General features: G+C 40.6%; 1 protein-coding gene across 1 annotated transcript; it reads left to right on the top strand.

Annotated features, from left to right (window-relative positions):
- The first annotated feature begins 1,199 nt into the window (after positions 1–1,199).
- Positions 1,200–18,935, top strand: AADAT (aminoadipate aminotransferase). Its single transcript, XM_040589025.1, has 14 exons — positions 1,200–1,323; positions 2,505–2,573; positions 4,190–4,358; positions 5,409–5,541; positions 6,185–6,259; positions 7,547–7,756; positions 8,269–8,334; positions 9,550–9,632; positions 10,880–10,976; positions 11,975–12,036; positions 14,446–14,510; positions 15,961–16,067; positions 16,730–16,831; positions 17,999–18,935. Exons 1-14 carry the CDS (start codon positions 1,260–1,262, stop codon positions 18,038–18,040), a joined length of 1,344 nt encoding a protein of 447 aa, XP_040444959.1. The 5' UTR covers positions 1,200–1,259; the 3' UTR covers positions 18,041–18,935.
- The last annotated feature ends 2,557 nt before the right edge of the window (positions 18,936–21,492 follow it).

Below are 21,492 nucleotides of genomic sequence, written 5' to 3' on the forward strand. Positions count from 1 at the left end.
TTTTTGCTAGAGCCATTCTGATCTCATACCTCAGCTTTGCCTCAAGCAGGTGTTGGAAGGTGCCAGTTAAAAAGTGCTTTAAGCACTGGGCGCCTTAAATCCTGGTTATTTACTGGTTTAAAGCCTAGAAACACTCCAGTGCTCTCCCCTTCCAGCACTTTTACTCTCCTGCCCCCGAGCTAACATGCTGCAAAGCATGCTTGATTTTGACTATCCCTGCACTGTTTTTTAGACTGTGTAATACCTAGACCCCTCTCTTCCATTTTGCACTCCAGAGGAAGGTCCGTGGCAGCCCTGAAGTGCATAAGTCCCAAGCCATGACCAGAAAATGACACTGGGTCTCTGTTTTTTTTTTTTTTTTTCCCAAGCAGCAGCAGCTGCAGTTAAGGATATTGCACATACAGCAACATGTGACACCCAGAGAGGAGGGGACATGTCACAACACAGCTGATCCTGCTTTTCCTTTCATTGATCCTGCTTGTCTGTGAAAAACATTTACTTTCAGACGTCCCACTTCAAATTCTAATCCAAATCCTGCTTCCTTTTATCAGCAGCAGGTTTAGTGAAGATATGATAAAATGGCTTAGAGCATAATTTGGTTGAAAAACGGGAACATTTTTGTTATGCTTTAACAGAAGTAAGTTCCTTCATCCCACGCAGCTCCAGAGGTGCCAGCCCCACGAAGCAGCAGGACGCAAGCTGGCTTTACGCCGCTTTACAAAGCTTCGGGCTAAGGAAAACAATGTCACTCCTTCATAGCCACGGCTGCCCTAGCGAGGTCTGCAACACCAGGCTTAGCTCTGCTCCTCCGTGCTCCCTCTTTCTAGCGATTTTTAAACACTTTTACTTAAAAACTGGCATATTGACCAAACACCCCACATCCACACACCCGCCCTTCCAGATAGAGAGTGACGAGAGGTCCCACGTTCTCCTCCGCTTCCCCCCGCGGCGCCCCAGGCCGGCGGCAGGCCCAGCGCACCCGGAGCCGCAGCCCGCCTTGGGGCCACCACGCAGCAGGGACGGACGGGGCAGCCGTGCGGTTCACGCCTTTTGCACGGATCTACCCAGAGCGGGCGCCCAAACCGGCTCAGCGAGCGCCGCCCGCCGCTACCGGCCGCGCTCCGCAGGCAGCCCGCCGCGCCGAGCAGGCCCTGCCGCGGCCCGCCGCCCAGCCGCCGGCCGAGGGAGCCGCCCCGGGGGCAGCTCGCCGCCCCGCCCGGGGGCCGCCCCGGCGCCCGTCTGCGCGGGCGGGCCTGCACATGCCCAGCAACGCGGGCAGCCGCTGCCCTCCCCGGCCGCCGCCTGCTCCGCGCCGTCCTGCCGGTAGGTGCGCGCCGCCGTGCCGAGGGCCGAGGGCCGCCGCCGGGCCCTGCGCCGCGGGGGAGCGCGGGGGCGGGCGGGTCGCGCCGCTGGGGGCGCCGAGCCCCCTCCGGGAGCAGCGCCAGGGCGGCCTGGGAGCCGCCCAGGGGAGGGGGCGCCGCGCTGCCGCAGGCACCCCTGGTAGGCTCCGGCGCGCTGGGGGCGAGGGCAGCGAGGAACGGTATTTTTAGCAAAAACGGGGTGGGGCTTTGTGTTTTTATTTTCATTTAAAGCAGCCTCGCTTGCCAGATGATTTTTAATAACTGCCGGCACATGCGCGTTGCTGCGGTTGCTAAAGGATTGTTTTCCGTGACTGCAGTAGAGGCGCGCTCGGAAGCGGCGGTCAAAACGCCGGGGTCTCTGCCCTTCACCCCCCTCCCGCGACCCCCTTCTTCGTGGGGGGCAGCGTCACGGTGGGGACGGGGCGCCTGGTGCCTGCGGGAGCGCAGGTCGCTGCCCAGGGAACCTGTGGGCACCGGGAAGAAGCGGGGGGAAACACTCATCTGAAGCATTCTGAAAGATGTCCTTAATTATCCTTCAAAAAAAACCCCAAGCACACCATACCACAAAAAAAAACCAGACCTCCTCTTAACCTGACAAGTGTTGCAACTCATAATGATGGCTTGCAATCGTTACCATACTTCAAACGGAATACTTAATGCAGCTAAATAAAGCTGGATTCTTACTAACAAAAAAAAAATTACTAAAATAAACTGATGGCTGTTTAAGATCTGACAGCTCTTCAGATTTGTAATCTGCCTTTAGAACTCCACAGGTGGCAGTAAAGGTGAGGGAAAGGGGCCTTTGCCTCTTCACCAGCACACCAACAAATTCCCCAGATCAAAGCTGCACTGCTATTTGTGTTTATCAAAATAACAGCATTTGGCCTCATCTCTCTGCACCAAGTGTCACTGGGAGGCTGTGACAGCACCCATATGAATTTGAAAACTTTCCAAGTAATTCAAAATGGAAAATAATTTCCAGCACTGATTTTAACATAAGTTGACATTTAATTTATGATAGAGTACGTCTATGGAGATGATGAATTGGAAGCATTACTTGTGGGAGATGCACATACAAAAAAGCACTGGCGTTCCTGTTAACTTTTCTAGCTTCATGTCCAGCTAATTACTTTTTGTCCATAGATATGAATTACTCTCGGTTCATAACCACTGTGAGTGCAGCAAGAAAAGCGTCTCCAATAAGACTTCTGAGTGAGTATATGCCCATTCTTGCCAGGTTTTCTGGAAGGGTGTCATTCTGTGTTCTGGGCTTGAAAGAAAACCGTGCTGCAAGCTGACAAGCAAGGCCAGTTAACAGCTTTCACTTTTGGCAAGTTGAGGTGTCAAGCAGGTGTAAAGAAGAATAAAGTGAATAGCCTTGAACCACTTCAGAAACCCATCCAGATAAAAGAAATAGTATTGTCACTTCAACACGCTTCTGAAAAATCTTTGCTACTGCCTCTGAAGCAGGGCTTTTGGCACAGTTTGCTACTGAATTTATGCCGGTTGTCCAGGAACAAGCAACTGCTAATGACTTGAAATTCAGTCCCAGCACCATGTTTCTTCCCACCTAGCTTTCCTGTATCCTGTTAAAGTCCATAAATTCCTCAGCACCCCCTCAGTGTTACTACATTTTCCCTTTCTATATTACGCTATCATTAGGCTACCATGTTACATAGTCTTCTGTGTGACAGATAGAAAAGGTTAACTACCTACTACTTGTTTACTCAGTTGAAACCTACAGGGACCTGACAGAATCAGAGCATGAGACATACATCACTAGTTAAGCCTTCAGGGGTCGATTTCCTCTCTTGGTAAGTGGTTGGCATTTGCTGTTCTGCTTAAAATGCTTCATACAGGTACAGCTAAGTCAACTAATTCACTATAGTCAGTCTCGTACATTTTCAAGTGATACACTGATACACATCATAACAGAGAAGTAGCACAGCTTGTGGAGAAAGACACATGGAGGCTGCAGTTTTGATGACAAAGTAAATCTCTTTACCAGACCAAAAGTCACAGACGTGACCCATATCGATAAACTGATAAGAATTAACTCCCCCTATTCAAGTTTGCTAGTAAGTAGTTGAGAATAAACTCAGTAACTGGAGGCTTTAAACCAAATCTGATGTCATCTTTCTTCTCATATCTGATGTAAAACTACCAAGCCGGCATGAATGCCATAATGTAAGCTTTTAAATTTAATGCAGTCAAGTGCCCTTGCTGGACTGAGGTCCAATCTGGGCTGCATAGACTGGACTTGAATGATTGTGAAACTGGGTCTTTAAAGCAAGAGTTGCTAACATTTTCTTCTTACTGAATTATTTACACGGTGCCTCTGTTGCTAAAGCTGGGCTGCCAGAAATGTTCCCGCTCCCTTATGGAAAAGCTATAATCATACATGTAATTATCAGTGTAGCTGCACTACTGCCACTTCAGCTAAAGTGAGACTAAACAAAAGACAAAGGCAATCATTCCAAGTCACTCTAAACAGAAGATCGTTAAGGTTTTAAATTCTTGAAGCTTAAAGACATCAGTTACAGAAGAAGTTTTAGTAATAGTAGAACAATCCAGATTTAAAATAAATTATAAATAGGGGATTTTAAACAGATTTTTTTTTTTGTTTGGTCCGTCTCACCCATGTCTTCCCCCCCTTCCCCCAATGTAATCCAAGTAGAAAGGTGAATTTAAAAAGAATTAATGATAATTTTGAATTCAAGACAGTTAAAGTGAAAAATGGAACGAACTTCTCTGGACTTAAATGCTGACTATATGATCAATGTTGCAAATAATCAAATTGTAACCAAGGTCTTCTCCCTTTACTCTAGCTGAATTGATGCAGAAGTCTCCTCCATCTCTCATCTCTCTGGCTGGAGGGGCACCAAACCCTAGTGTTTTTCCCTTTAAGAGGGCTACTGTTGCCATCAGACATGGAACGGCTGTTGAGATTGGGGAAGATCTGATGAAGCGGGCTCTGCAGTACTCAGCCTCAGCCGGGTATCAGTCACAGCTGCTTGCACTTCAAGATACCAAAATCAAAGGATTATAAAATCCTTTACTATTGCATTAATTCACCTGTGTTTTTAAAACATGTTTGTAAAACCTGTTTTACAGAACCAGGTTTAACATCTTTCAATTTGCCTGACTATTTACATTTTGGTTTAAGTGGAAAGTTGTGAGCAGATGTGTAATTAAAAAAAAAAAAAACCCTAACACTAGTAATTCTCAAGCCAGAGCATTTCCTGGCTGTTAGTATTTGAGAATTCAGACTCCCAGATCACCAGGAGGAATCATTTTGTGTTTTACAGTAAGATACTACACTGCAATACATAGTTTCCATATTCCAGACTATTTGCTTTGCTTTCATTTGGTACTCTGTATTAAAGTCAGTATGTACTACTTGTGGTAGTTGAATGAAGATATTTATAGTAATGTCATTTTTAGTACAAAAATTGCATACCATTAAGTTACTTTAGCTCTAATGTAGCTCCCCAGCAGACAGCACTGAGTCAGGCTTGTGACAGGTTTGCAAAAATATTTAGGTACACAGAAAGGCATGCAGGGCATTAATCAGTGAAGTTAAGACTTCTCTTAATATTTTAATTAACCTAGCCATTTGTGAACATTCTACAAGATCTTAAGACATTTTTTGAAAAGAGTTTCAGAAATCCTGAGTATCTGTAGCCTATTACTAGCAGTATTGCAAGCTTTGTCACATTGCCCCATTTGAGTATGAAAAGATCACTTCTAGGAGTAGACATTGTTCAGCCTCCATCCCTATTCCATCCTTGGCAAATCACTTCCACCCAGATTTCAGTATGATAGTTTAGTGTATGGACCAACAGATATTCATTTCTGCTTTTCCATAGAAAAATAAGATAAATGTTTCTTCATTTGGTAAGGCAGGTATAAAATCAGCATCTATGTGTATCTATGTGACACTGAAATCAGACTGAGGACCCTGTGCTAGATTAAGCAATGATTTAGAGGAACAGCCTAGCTTTGGCCTATAGATGTTAGATACACGTTATTTTATTCTCGTTTCAGGATTCCAGAGCTGCTAGCTTGGCTAAAGGATTTCCAGAGGCATCTACATAATCCCCCTACAGCCAACTACAGTCCTGAGCAAGGACAAATGGAAGTGTGCATCACAACAGGCAGCCAGGAAGGCTTGTGTAAAGTAAGACCAAAAGCTTCATACATTAAATGCATTTCTTTCAGCGATGTTTATTCCTCCATCAGTTCAGTTACACACAGCATGAAGTGCTACTATATAACTATATGCAGGGCACTTTGTTAAATATATGTCTCACAGTATTATGAATGCAAGGTAATAGAGCTGAAATAAAACTGGTGTGGCAGTCTCATCTGTCAGGACTGCATGACTTCAGGTAAACTAAAGAGCCTGTCAGAAAACATGCTGTAAGGTATCATTTAATGTTACTTTAGTACAATAATAAGTACATAGGTATATTATTTGCTTTACCATAACTCAATTCTAATTATATTAGCCTTCCGTAAATAATTACCCTTTCCAATCTACCCTCACTGCTGCGTAGTTGATCCTTTCTGTAACTGAAGCACTGTTTCTGTTTTATAGTAAAGCACTGCCTTTCCATTTCAAATTGGTATCCTCTAGCTGATTACCCAGCTTCATTTGCCTCAAAAGCAGCATTTTCTCATTTGTTCATTGCTTTTCTCACAGATGGCAAGTTAAATGGTTAGGCAATTACTAATACCAAGATTTTTAATCATATGAGGAAATCAGAAGTATGAAGCATGTGTACAAGAATGTCACGATCTAAGATACTCTTCTTTTACAGGTGTTTGAAATGCTCATTAATCCTGGGGACAACATCCTATTGGATGCACCTACATACTCTGGGACACTAGCAGCTGTAAGTATTCTTTAGCTACAAAACACTGATACATTTGAAACAGCAATTTAGTATCTTATCTGCATGCTTATATACACTGTCTGTATTTACTGTAAAAACATATCTTAGAATCAAGTTTTTACCATTAGTCTCGTCAAGTTCATGAATATTAATTCATAGAAGTTTTTCTACTAAAAGTTCTATAAAAGCTATTCCCAGGAGTGAAGTTACTCTTCCAAAATCCTAGTTCATTCAAGGGCTGAGGTCACATTTGGGATTGGAAAGCAAGCCATCACAACCTGGTCAGGTTGAAGCAAATGTGTGACAACTGGGTATTTTGACATGTCAGCACATTCACCTGAAATGTAGCTATGGTATAATAAGCAGCCCATGACATAAACAGTATAAAACTGGAATATGATTGAAACATATGAGTGCAAAAATGTGAATTAGTAAGAACTACACAAAAGTTTACTTCTGAAAAGTAACATAACCAGTGTGTAATTAAATGTCAGCTCAGAATGCCTACCTGTAAGAAGGGTTGGAACAGATAATATACCACAACATTTGTCTACTCTCCCCTTGCATCAAAACAAATTTTATTACTGTTTGCTGTGCTAAGTTTGAATGCATCTTTTCTAATGAAATATATGTTGTTAGGAATATATTTTGACAATGCAGCATCTTGCATTTTTACTTAAAAATGCAGAGCCTTACATGGTACAGATTGAAATTCCAGAGGGAGACAGCATGCATTTTGTTGGTATTTTGCCTGTATTTTTTCATACTGCTGTCAACAGGTCACTGCAGTAGCATCATTTCATTCTCCTTTATATTGCGGAATGTATCTATGGCGAACAGATACTTTGCCCTTTGTCAGTGAAGAGTAGCTTATAGTTCTGGCATTTCCACTGAAGTAGAGTGTAAATTGTCAGTAGGAAATGAAGGTGCTCTGAACTTACTACCTGTGGTGAGACCATGAGGAGTCCTGAAAGAACACAGTTCAAATTTACAAAATCCCTTTCTGCTTGCAAAACCATGTCTGATTTCCTAGAGAAGAGCAACAGTTGAACATAGGAGGTACCCATTTCTTCTCAGTTGTCTTAAAAGGGCAAATAAGGAGTGATGTGGTAAATTTGACAAGCCTCACAGCAAATTCAGACAAACTTTCTTTTGAATCATGAGCAAATGGAGTTTGACGTAGCTACTAAGTCAGAAAGACTTTGCAATGAAATTTTACGATGCTGATGATAAAAGGAAGACCTTTGAATGACTGGATTATGACAGTTTTGTTCCTCCTATCAACAGCTGAGACCCTTGGGTTGTAACATAATTAACGTTCCTAGCGACCAACATGGCATTATTCCAAAAGCTCTAAAAGAAATTTTATCTACTTGGAGTCCAGAAGACGTAAAAAAACGTAGCCACCACCTCCCCAAATTCCTGTACACTGTTCCGAATGGGTGCAACCCAACTGGAAACTCTCTGACCACAGAGCGCAAGAAGGAGATTTATCAGGTATGTAGCTGGGGCCTTGTGAATCTTGTAGGCAGAAATGGATAAATGTCAATCTCAATTCAGTCGAGGATACCCCACATATGGTATTTTGGCCCATTATTGGTCCAGTAGATATTCCTCCTAGAACTTGTTTCTAGCATAACCTGTTCCATGACAACTCTTCAGAGGTGGACTATGCATTAGATAAATTGTTTTTGCAATAGTAGCCTGTTGCCACCTGCTGCCTTTGCCATGGTCTTCTAACTGGACTTCCTGCAAGTTTTCACACTACATGGAACAGACCTTCAGTTACATACATGTGTCCTTGTACAGCAGGTACCAGGCTTACTCTTATAATTGCTTGATGTCCAAATCGGGCATTTGAAAGATTCTCTTGATAGGGCCTTGTATACCGTGAACGAACAATCCATAGAATAATATTATGATCCTGGTAATAGGCCCAGGGTATAGGAAGAAATGGATTCAGTGTCCTCACATTTTAACAAATCTTTACTTCCTGTTCATTTCTTTAGCTTGCAAGAAAATATGATTTCCTCATAATAGAAGATGATCCTTACTACTTTCTTCAGTTTGAAAAGGTAATTTTTTTCTTCCATACTCCTTAGTAACATCTTCTTTTCTGGTCCAGGAGAGAACTAAGGTTTGAGCCATGGATCTTGCTGTATGCTCCTTCTTCACGTCCCACCAAGGTAGTTATAGGCTTCACAGTCTAGGCTACTTTTAGTTGCTGTCCCCTTTGTGGCATTTTATTGCATCAGCCCTGTTAATCACTTTTTCAAATTCCTCAAGCCTTACACAGGACAGAATTCCCTTCAGTAGTCAGAGAATGTCAAAGACTTCGGCTCCAGAGCAAAACAAGTATGCCGCTGAATCAGCACTTGAAAATAGCAGCCTCTTAATGTTCCTTTCAGCCCAGTCTTACATTCAGTGGAAGGCTGCCTACTCCCAATCTACTATATCCCGTTTTTACCCCTTAGTCTTTTGAAGAACCTGAGAGAGTTCTCCCAGATACCACAGAAAGTAGCGCTGAGTAGGCAGCTTCCCTCCTTCATGTAAATTTTCCCTAAACAGGTAACTATGGAGTGTTGATCTGTCTTTATGCATGGATCTACAGTTGCTCAGTCTGCCGAAGTACCTAACTTCAGGAATAAAAGCTGGTCTTAGAAAGCAGTAAAACATTGGTAGAAGCTAAAGTTCAGTATTTTTATTTTAAAATATGTTTGTATGGGAGGAGGCAATAAAACTGCTTCACTTGCTCATTGAACAGCATTGTATGGCTTTGTTAGAGAGCGTAGGGGAAAAGGTATAAAAGTAGAATTCTTGATAAGGAAAAAACTATGCTGAACTCAGATCAAAATTTGGTCATATCATCTGATTTCCCTTTTTAAGGTAACTTAAAAGCTACAGGGACCCATCTTAGAAATTATAGTATCTGCTTACTCCATAAAAAGATATCTTGGCAGAGAAGTGGTTATTTCTTTCTCCTGCTTATGGCATAATACCAAAACTTGAACGGAGCACTTGTATGCTGAGCAGTGGGCTAAGCATCAAAAAATAACAAGGCCAGTTTCTCGATGACTTTCATAGAATACTGTAATCACATCTTAGACAGCTAGCTGAAACAATCACTTGCCGGCAAGTTACTGCATTTTTTTCCTTGGAATGCACATCTGTAAGATATTTACTACTGAAATATTTCTTTAAGAAATTAATTATGTCTTCATAGTAAAGAAAATAATTCCATCATAATCCTTACTTGCACCATGAATTTTATTTTTTATTTTTCTTCCAAGCCATGGGCTCCAACTTTCCTCTCAATGGATGTGGATGGCCGAGTTATCAGGACTGACTCTTTCTCTAAAATTCTCTCATCTGGGTAAGGCCAGCTTCAGACTGCTCAGCATTGCCTGTTCATTTAAGGCACAAGACTAATACTTCATGCAAAATGATCAGACATGTCATAGTGTTTTTTCATCTAATTCTGGAATGTACTTTTGGATCTACAGCTTTTCTCAGTCCACTCACTTTTGATGTTATTTCTTGGCAGTCATTTAACTCCAGATTCTGTTTCTCTTCCGATACCAATAGTTAAGTCACTGTCCCCAGGCCACCCACTCTTGCAGACACCATCTAGGCAGAAGGACAGATGCTGGATTCCAGCTCTGTTCCAGGAACTCCTAGGAGCTTTTCTCTTCTTTTTCCATTTCTCCTATCTCCTTACCATTCCTGCAGGCTCCCTGAACTTGTAAAATAGAAGAGAGAGGATGGCATCATTCTCAAACTATTCATAGGGTTATACTGATCTCTCTTCTTCTAGCCTCACAGTTCTTTCAGGTTGTTTCCACCTGTCCAAAAACCTAAGCTGGCTTTTTTCCATTTCACACAAGTCAACACTTTTGATTTTTAACTTGCTTTTCTTTATTATCCTAATAGATACAAGAAAGTAATGTGAATTCTGCACTGGCAGCTAGTGGATTATAACCCCATCCCTGAGAAAGTGAGGAGACAACATGATGCTAAGTGTGATTGCACTTTTAGAAGTGATACTGCAAAAAGGGATGATGCAATTTTATCTTTGTCAAAGATACATATGAGCTTATTGGTTCTATTTTTCTTCAAATTAAAAAAGATGCGTTGTAAGAATTGAAGCATGAATAAGAAACTAATATATCAGTCTAAATTCCAGTTAGCCTGCAGTACTGAAAGGGAGTGAAAGAATAAAGCTGTTTGCCACTTTCCATCTGTTTTCATAAAGCCTAAGCATTCATGATATTTCATTATGTGCAAACCTATCTTTCCTTCCCTTTGATTCATGTAATCTTTATGGTTGCAGAGGAAAGCTTACAAATGTGGGATATGTCCTCAAGTCTCAGAACTAAGAAGCTACTATAAGCATTAAAAACCCTTAAATGTTTTTATTTCATTACTTTGATACTGAGCTCATAAGTTGCATAAGCCTGGGGCTTAGGGCAGTATTAAGATACAGATGAACTTAAATGCATAAAGACCCTTACAATATCAATGGAATGCTTACACATTTTCCCACTTAGAAGTTAAACCGTAACTCACACAAAGTATATCATATTGCATTTCTGTCGTAACTTTTTTTTCCGCCCCCTCTAGGTTAAGAATAGGTTTTCTGACAGGTCCCAAGCCTCTTATCGACAGAGTCATTCTGCACATTCAGGTTTCAACAATGCACACCAGCACTTTCACACAGGCAAGTATCAAACTGCCAACTGAAATGTATTTGGGAAATATAACATATTCCAAGTTGTAAGAAACCACAAACGAACAGCTTAGCACTTTTGCAATTTTGTTTATAATAAGCACATACATTCTCAATTCTGCTGAAGGAAGAGAGACCACCATAGAAATTACAACCAAAGCTATAGGGCAGGGGTCCTCAAACTACGGCCCGCAGGCCGGATACGGCCCCCCAGGGTCCTCAATCCGGCCCCCCCCCGCCGGGGGTTGGAGGGGGAAACCAAGCAGCCGCAGATGACTGCCTGCCACTGCATCCACGCGCTGGCCCCCTGTTTAAAAGGTTTGAGGACCCCTGCTATAGGGTGTCTCAGTGCATGGAAAGCACAGCTATTATGCCCTTAACCCTCAGATCTCAAGAATCAAGGTTTAAAGTACTTCTTATCTCCTGCTGATAGGTTCACTTGAAAAACCTCAATGTAAAGTGTACATTGGAAGAAGCACTTAGATTTTTTCCGGTGTTCATTCTGCTTTGCAATTAGAACAATACTGTCAGCCCACAAAGACATTGCAAAGCAGACTGCCAACTACAGCCCCTTTATGGTTAGTAATAAGGAAAGGAGACATTGAGCACATCTAAATATGGCTGCCATCTTCCAGCTCCATTAGTTCATCATAGAGGCAGTATTAGACAGGCTGACATGGGCGGGAAGGTAAAGCAATATACATTGCCTTCCTTTTTCTCCCTGGTTACCATATTTAGCTTTCCATCCATTTTTTCCCTCTCTGCAACTCAACTTCCAAACACTGCCATGATCCTTGAAGGCAGCAGTAACATGGACTACAATGGCCTGTTGCTGTTACGACCTCTGTTTATAAAGGCCTCCAAGAGACCCCACGTGCAATTTCTTGCCTGTGTGGAATTTTGATTATTGCATCAGGCTATGTATCTTTTGGTGATTGCAAACAGTTCTGTTTAAAATATGGTATTGATGATGTGTCTTATTTCTTTAGATTATGATATCTCAGCTGCTTCAGCAATGGGGAGAAAAGGGTTTCTTGGAGCATATAGACAGGTAGGGTCATGTCATATGCTGAATCCCATCATCTATCATTCTGCTTCTTGTGACCTACATAAAACATTCTTCGCAGTAAGGAGGTCAGAAGTATTAGGGCAAACATAAGCCAGGTCACCAAGACTGACATTATTCACGCAAGAGTCCTGAAGGAGCTCAGAGTGAAGTTGCAGACATGCAGGTCAGGGCATGTAACCTACAACAGTCCAGCTCCCATCTGAAGGGAACACAGGAGGGTACTAGGAGCTCCAAGTCAGGGAATAAAGTTTTCATCCCTGCTAAAGCAGTAGGCTGTATAGCAAAGGCTAAGATTGCTAGGCACATAATTTATTAAGAAAAAGGCAGCATAGCTTCTATAAAGGCAGTTCTTGCCTCACTAACTGAGCAGGGATTCACCCTCTAGCACCCTTAATCTAATGATTTTGGGTGCCGATAGAATGTTCTACAGAGAGCAGTGAGGTTCACCTACACTTGCTAAGCATTACCTTTATCACCACTCAAAGACAGAACACTGGGCTAAGGTCTAATTGAGCAAGGCATTTCTTAGGTACTGACTAACACACATTTGGGTTTAGTTTATTATGCTGGAAGAGCATAGTTTCTCTTGACTGTCCATGCTTCATTTCAGATGCCATACTCGGATGCCATTAGAACTCCAAGCTTGCTACTTCAGTGGGAGTGTGCTACACTCTGCAGAGGCCTATAAGAGGAATGTGAGCAAAGCATGGAAAAAGTTTTTACGTCTCACTGTAACAGCCTCTTGTCCCCTGAGCACCTGCCTGTTGTCCCTTCTGTAAACTAGCATTTAAAAAAAATCCAAAACAAAAAAAAAAAAACACAAACCAAAGCAGACACACCAACCCTAGTTTTGCCTTGTTTTAAGAATTAGGAACATGAAGATAGTCTTTGCAGTGAAACTTGGACCCTGCTTCTGCTCAACTTTCAGCAGTTCAAAAGATATATACAAAATACACCACTTCTTTTCTTGTAGGCCAAAAGACATCCTTGTTCAAGGCAACAGGCCGTTCTTCCTCTCAAGCTAATGAAAATAGTGCTGCAGGGTGCCATAGTGTAGCTGCAGCCCTTTATAACCTTCTAGACTCAGTTGTCAGGTGACTTATTGATGAGGCCCAACAGCTGATTGGAATATCTTCCAGGGGATTTCATTTGGACAAAGTCAACTCACTAGGTCAGGGGTCCTCAAACCATGGCCCGTGGGCCAGATAAGGCCCCCAGGGTCCTTCATCCACCCCACCCCCACCCCCCTGCTGGGGGTTGGGGAACCAAGCAGCCGCAGATGACTGCCTGCCACTGCATCTGTGCGCCAGCCCCTGGTTTAAAAAGTTTGAGGACCCCTGTGTTAGGTCATGCTTTTGAGGGTGGAAGTCTTGTCTGTCTAACACTTTATAATGCCATTCCAACATGAAAGGCAAAAAACTCACAACAGAATTTGTGAATGGTAAAAACTGTGTAAGTGAGATTTACTATTTCATGCAGAATGTGACAATTGATGCAGGCTGAGTCTCAAAACTATATAAGCTTGCGGTGGTGTTTGTCTTATCAGGTATAATAAAATAAATCCAGAAAGCAAAGCTATTGGTTTAGAGAATATTTTTTTAAAATGATAAAATTAGTAGTAAAATTACTTAATATGTTTTTCTCTACAGAGATGGGAACACATTTGCATTTGATTTATGAACTTTCTATCAAGCATTTCTGTTGTGTTTCCCATTGCACAGCACTTCTCATGTTAACAAAAGCCACTGCACAAGATTTATCTATGTTGAAACTTGGGTTAGGGTCATTTTCCCTAGTAAGAGGTTGAGTTATTGGGAAGTTTTAGTTCAGGTGTGGAGCAGATGGGTTCAAAAGTTTAGAAAAGGGGAAGCTGGCAAATAGTCATGCCAGGTTCATCATATGATTTGCTTTTTACCTTGTAAAATAGCATTTCCATGTGTTACTATTACACAAATTCAACTCAAATGCACAAAGATTAAGTCTGTGCTTTTGCATATGTGCAAGTCCTTAATTTTCTTCAGTATGCCTGCTTTGTGCAGTAAATACTACTAACAGGACTTGTATCCACTGATAGAATAGACAGCATAGATATAATATATGAAGTTTCTATGACATATGTAAAGCTTAAGAAGCAGCCACACAAGCACTTCCTCTGTCTGGTTGATCAGTGCTTTGTTAGAAACAAAGCTGAAGCATTCAGGACTTCTCTGATACATGTACAACATTTTATACACGCAGTATACTCAGTTGTGCCCATCTAGGATATACTTACGTTTCCATTAAATGTGCACTTAGGTTGTTCAGGTAGAAAAGCTTTGTTTCTGCCTTTGGAAACAAATGGACTCTAAAGCGCTATGAGATCATGACTTTGAATTGATAATTTACTTTCAGAGTGGTGGAGTTCTACAGGGCCCAGCGGGATGCAATGCTCATTGCTGCTGAGAAGTGGTTAAAAGGTCAGTGAGTGCAACACAGCTAATTACTTAAATTTTTTTCTAGCTGTTTATCTTCTTTGATAATCAGTAAAGTTCAGCTCTTGACTGAAGTGACATATAAGCATTATAAGCAAATCAATGACATTAAATATTAAGCTTGGGACAAATTATCTAGTGCTGCTGTTTTCATGCTTTTCTGGTGGGACAAGAAGATGGTGATGAGAAAAAAGCTCACCACGTTACTGTATAAAACAGTTTACAAAGAGCATATATTTCACTCCACTATGTTCTTATACTTTTTATGTGTAAAATCTGTCTTTAAAAATCTCCATCTGAAATAGCCAGAGATAGTGGCCTTAATCTAAAAGAAGATATAAACAATTGATGTAGCAGTAGTGATAATCTTTTTTGTCAGAAATCAGTTTTAAATGTCCTCTTTTAAAAGCGGTTAATCGTGGAGCATAGAAAGAATTTGATCAACAATTCTGCCATTACAATTAGTGACTCACTCCTCACTCCTTTTAGTCAGTCTTAAGTGGAATCAGCAATAACTGATTAAGAACTGCTTACCTGCCTTAGATGATGCTTCCATGGGACATGAGTACTTGGGCACCACACAGTCATTAATATACTTGCTCTTAATAATTCCAGGTTTTTGGATATGAAGTATTTCTTTTTTACATGGCTCTGAACAACCCTGGGTTGTTGACCTAGGTAGGCCCTCTCTGTCTCAATTCCCCAAGTATCAAAACAATGTAACAGCACTGGGCTACCTTAAACTGTATTGTGAGTATGTACTCATGTAAAAGACTACAGGGTCTTCATGTTTTCTAGTAATAGAAGCCATAATACTATGGAAGACAGACCTTTATTTTGTAGATATAATGGTTAAGTACATCAAGGAGGAGCTGGAGAAGATGTCAAGTCAAAAGTATGTCCAAAACCAGGTAAAGAATTCTAGGTAAACAAAAGGTATACAGTAAGTCTGCACACACAATATAAGACAAATTCTCTAGGCCTTCCCATCCTCCTCATAACTCCTAGGTTCTCCTTTGCTTTGGGGAAAAATCTGTAATCATTGAAACTTAAAGGAAAATGCTTTTGCACTTTGCTACACTTAAAATCATATTGATAGTCAAAGTGATGTTAGAAACTGCGTCAGAAAAATTATTTTAGATTGTTTACTTGATCTGAAATAATCAACAAATACAAGTTTGTTAATGTTTGGGATTTCTGTAATGCAGAGCAATCACTTTCACAAAAAGTATTGAGGAAACCAGCACAAATGCAATAAGCCCACACAGATTTGGAGTACTTTAAATTTGGCAAATGGCATCCTGGCTCTGTGGCCTACATTCCCTTTGAGTTCACTGGAGCAATAAAATCAACATCACTAAATCTATGATGTGTCAGTTAAAGTTGGGTCAGAAGTTTCTTTCTTGATTCCCTTCTTTTCTCTTTCTCTCTCCAGATTTGGCAGAATGGTACTGTCCTGCTGCTGGCATGTTCTTGTGGATCAAAATTAAGGGTGTTCCTGATACACAGCAGCTGATCATGGAAAAAGCTTTGCAGAAAGAAGTATGACCTATAGTGTAATGGCTTATGATGTTAAAATGAAACGAGGGAAGGATAAAATAAATTTACCATGTCTATCTGCACATCTGAGCACACAAAAAAGCAGGGGAACTTGGGCACCATCACTGAGTCTGCAAGTCAAGGCATTGTTGCACAATGACTCATTAATAAAATATTTTTATGTCTGTATTCAGATGTTGATATTTAATCAGCTTAAATTTAAACCATTATAATATATAGTAGAATATATCAAGTATACAACATATATATAATATTATTATATGTACTTATATGAATGAACGCTATCCGCAATATCTTTTTAATAAGACAAATTAAGTTATTTTATTTCTACAATTTATAAGAGCCATCACTGTGCACTGAGTAAACTATATCCCATCTCACTGGTGCTTCTAAATATTGTGATGACAAGCCAGATCTGGTAACCCACCAGCCTAGGTAACCAAAACCTAAGAGCCCTTTGATTTTATGATGAAAAGTCTGAATCCAGGTTGCACGTTTTTGGCCTCTTATTTTGAAGAGAAGAAATGCATAACGCCATGTTCTGATACCAGTGTTTCAGCAGTAAGCCTTCTCAAATTTAGTTAACATAGTGTTTTAAAACTGTAGAAGTGGTAATAACTGGGTAGCTAATTGATTTTTCTTAGGTGTTACTGGTTCCTGGAGGAGCATTCAATATTGATAGTTCAGAGCCTAGTTCTTATGTCAGAGCCTCCTTCTCTCTGTCTTCTCCAGCCCAGATGGATCTGGTAAGTGAGATTTTTTTTTTTTTTTTTTTTGCATTCTTATCAAGACAGTTTCTCACATAGTAATACTCCCTTAATTTTACTCATTTCTTCTGTGTTTTATTGGACATTAGTACAGGTTTTTTAGTACTTAGTTGATTAAGCAGTACTGTTGAAGCAGTATTAGCCGGGTTTTAGGCAAGTTACTCATATCCAAATGACCTGAAAGGTACCAAATTTTTAGGACCACTTAAAATTTTCTGTGTATCTCCTACATGTAGAGTCTCACACTTAATCCTCCCAGACATTATTCATAAAGGCTTTACTGAAGTCAGAGTAAGTTTTGCTATTTGCTTTAGCATTAGGAGTCATCATGTATCTTATATTCCAGATTTTCCATTCCTGTGATTGAATTATTTGTTTTGTGTGTGTGTTGTCAATCGTTTATAAGAAAGAATACTGTTTTTCTTTCATACAATTGACATACATGTTGTATTTAATTTCTCAGGAACTAGTCTTTGTATTTTTGGAACATTTTGGATGTTATTCAGCTGTATCTGTAAAGTTAGTGGGAAGAAAGATAGGAGACATTCATTTATGCAGATTTAATACTCATTTGATTCATGTGCTTGAAACAGCTCAGTATTTGTAGTTGTACTTTCATTCAGTTGTGAAGTTTTGTAACAGATAAGCATTTCAATTGCTTTTCTGTTTCTTCTGTATTTCTTCTGTTTCTTCCTTCTTCTTTGTAATTTATAACCATACTATTGACACTCAAATCTTATCTTTCATATGCTTCCCGATTCAACCTTTTCTTTCACCTTTGGAGCCTCTAGGCTCTTAAGTTAAAAGAGGTACTCTTCCAGGGATCACTAGTTTAAAAGTACAACTTGTATTAAATAATGTTACTGTATTAAAAGTAAAACTGTTTAGTTGCAGCTGAACTCTATTCAACCTTTGAGCATTACTCTATGCATTTTTCTGTTTAAGAAAACTCTGCCTTTATTTTCTCTCAGAGAAGTGGAACCTTTGTCCAAAGGCCATACATGTTGTTATAAAAGGGAAACAGAGAATATCAGAATTTTGCAGTATAAAATACTGAGTTTGTATATGATTAGGGTAGCGTTAGTAGCTTTACAGGTTTGGTGTGTTGCTGGAATCTAAGTGTGAACCATGTCTATGTCGTTGCAGGCCTTCAAGAGACTGGCTGACCTCATAAAAGAAACTTTGTGAAAAAGCTAAATAGAGCTCTTGCAGCAATCAAAATCATCTCCAGAAAATATTTATTAACATTTGGATTTCATCAGAACACTTTAAAAGCAAGCACAATACAGTGGATGTTTCCTTAGATCGTTTCAGCTGAAAAGGCAAAAAATGAAAGTGAAAAAGTTTGCTTAACTTTTATGACAGGACATTGCATTACTAAATTTACTCCAATTCAGAAACATCTAAAACACTCAAAACCAAAATGTTCTGTTTCCTGTCAAAGGCATGTTTTTGTTAGATTTGAATTGATTTTTTGTTCTGGCTTTTGTGTTCCATGTGGGTTGGGAAACAGGGAAATCAGTCACTTAGGAAGTTGCACCTGAGGTGGTCTTACCCACTATTAATCCCAATTTATACATTCCTCCAACAGCTTATGTTGGAATTGTTTTTGCATGTCACTTTCCTTGTCCTTCTGTATGGTGTCTGGTTTTGAAGATTTGAAGATCAGTATTTAATTTTACTAAAGTTTTGTCAGATAAAAGCAATGTAAGGATGTTAAAAAATTGAAATTGATCCAGCACAATTAGGCTATGATTACAAATAAAACTAATTGGGCTAAGGTCCCTTGCAATTTGCATGGGTTTTTCAGCTCATTCTCTTAAATTTGTAAAAGGTTTTCTGATTGCTGGCTTCCACTTCAGTCTGTGAATAATTACTTTGTACCTGTGTTAGAAAATCTCTGGTTTGCAAAGGCATGTGGATGTGCTAATAGAACTTCTCTCTGCTCTTAGTTGGTCAGACATGTTTTTGAACAGAGAGCGTAAGTAACTGAGCAGGGGACATAGTGGAATGGACAATACCCTGACACTGCCAGATGTACAAAGCAAGCAAAATGAAAAATAAAGAAATGTTTTGATCTCTAGTCCTTTGGTTGTTATCTTCCCAAACATTTAATACTTGGCAACACATACAAAACCTTCAGAAAGTTTTAACCGTACAGATTTTCCAAGACTCCCCGTCTTGCTTAGTGACTTAAATTTTATTACTGTTTGGATGAAAGCATTGTTGTTTTCCACCAACAGCATATGGTTGTTTCTTTATGTGCAAGTGTTCAGAGTTTCAGAGTAAAAACACATAAGGGTCAGGCACAACCTTGCTTAATTGGAAGTTTCACAAGAGTCATAGTCTTACTACTAACAATAGTTTTCATTTCCTCTAGTTATAAATAGCATGTGTCATAACAGACTAGCACAGATACGTGCCTTTCCCAGTACCTCTTCTGTCATCAGGATCATTTCAGTGCCATCAGCCCAGGATCACCTTTTATCTCTATCTCAAGCCTTTTAATTTAGTCACACATCCAAGCCATCTCTCTGCTTTGCAGCTTCTTGAGCAGCATATCTAAGCTCTATCCTTTCCCCTCTTCTAGATTACTGTGACTTTTAGTCAAGTCCTCATGATTCTCAGACTTAATTTTCTCCAATTTGCTGTCAGTATGTGATGCCTTTCCTCTCAGACCGGTTTGAAGTACTTGGTATGGTCCCTATTTGTCCATCACTCCTGCCTTCCTGCAAATGTGGGGCTGTGTCTGTTGTCCCACCACACCTCATCTGCAACCCCAGCCACATCTCTAGGTTCCCCTCCAATCCTCCCTGGCAGCAGCAGGATGGGGCTGCCACAGGCGGGCAGGCAGGCAAGCTGGGGCAGTGGATGAGGTCAGCCCTGCCATGGAGTCGGGCTGAGCTTGGGCAGCCGGACCCCACTGGGTGCCATAGTGCAGGGACAGCCTGCAGCCCCACAGCTGTTCCCAGGTCACCAACGCTGTTTTTGAAGACAAACTTTTCCCTTTTTACACTGTTGGATGGTGCTAACGGGGGGTCCAAACTAGCAGTGCCTTCTGTGCAGTGCTGCTTAACAGCAAGTTTTCACCTTTCAGTTCAGTTTCTTAACCACTTGTAGCACTCTTGAAAGCTCTGACTTTGTTATCAGGCAATATTTATCTTGGGTTCAATTTAGAAAATCATTTTATACAACAGAATGATGTGTCTGTTTAATTAATATTTTTTTACAGAGGAATAAACGTAAACATCATTTAAGACTATTTTAGTACTCAGGCAAACACTACTGTCACTGTCAAATGCTGTTGTCATATTGTCATTCAGACAGACCTGAAATAGAAAAACTCAATCAAAATGTTATTAAGCAAGCTTTATATTGGTGATGTGTTGAATAATACACCTCTTAATTTTCAGAGATCTAAAAGTTAAACTTAGGTTAAACTTAGTTGAATGTAAGCAAAATGCAGTTCCATTTGCTGCACATTAAATGCTTTTGCTATCAGCTAATTTAATTTAGAGAGTTTGTTTTTTTCCCTGACTGTGATGAAGCATCTAAACTTAATGTCCTGAACAATGCAAATTGAACAATGCAGTGAAATCTTATATGCAGATACTGTTTTCCCTGAACCTCTTAAAGCACAGCCTCTGATCTCCCAGGAGAGAGCATTGGCTGTGATTAAATGTTCCGGGAGGAAGCCGCTTAGAGACAAAAGGCAAAGGATGGGCAACAGGTTCACGTAGAAAGAAGGGATGTGGCAAATGGAAGTTTTGGGTTTCCCTTTCTGTTTCATCCATCCAAGAGCAAATAACCTGTCATTTGTAGCGGGGTTTAAGCCATCTGATGCAAGTGACACAACCTACCATTGGCGAAGAGAGGATACAGAGGAAGGAAGGGGCTCAGGGTGTCTCTTCTGATGATACCTGGTGTGGGCAGTTGTGGAAGAGCTTACAGCAGCGCTACAGAGAGCTGCCTGGCCTGCGGGCCGCTCCGGGCAGGCTGGGTCTCCAGACCTCCTTCCAAGTGGACAATTACCTGCCCATTCTCTTGCACCTACACTTTGGTTCCACTGGATTTTCAGACTTTTGGCAGATGTAAACCACCTAGAAATTCCGGACAAACAGCCACTGTATGTGACCCAAACAATTCTGTAGAAGGCACATAAAGCCCAAGCCACCCTATGCATATCATGGGTGCACGTGTTGTTCCACACATTTAGACTTGCATGATGCATCCCACTTCTGCTTTGCGAGTTTTACAGATGTAGCAAGGGGAAGCAGTTCTTCCCTGGAGAATGGAAATACCAACTATAACAACAACATAATTCCTGAACTTCTGCATAGAATACATTTACAAATTTTTGGTTCACACAAGTCATTGATCTGAAGGAAAATATCCTCATTTACTTTCAAATGAGAGCCCTTCAGCACAGCTGTTATTAATGAATAATTGAGAAAAGACTTGTGGGGAATTCATTAGAAGAGAGAATGTATGCAAGTATACAATATGAGAGTTCTTTTGTTAAACCATGAACACGCAGGAAATTATTTGATCTAATTGAATGTCAATCCCTGAGCATCTGTGATGGTATCCAAGAATTTATAGAGTTTTTATGGAAAAGACTTGGTTTAGTTTTGGGGGGC

Source organism: Falco naumanni, chromosome 1 (assembly GCF_017639655.2).
Source record: "Falco naumanni isolate bFalNau1 chromosome 1, bFalNau1.pat, whole genome shotgun sequence".
Taxonomy (NCBI): domain Eukaryota; kingdom Metazoa; phylum Chordata; class Aves; order Falconiformes; family Falconidae; genus Falco; species Falco naumanni.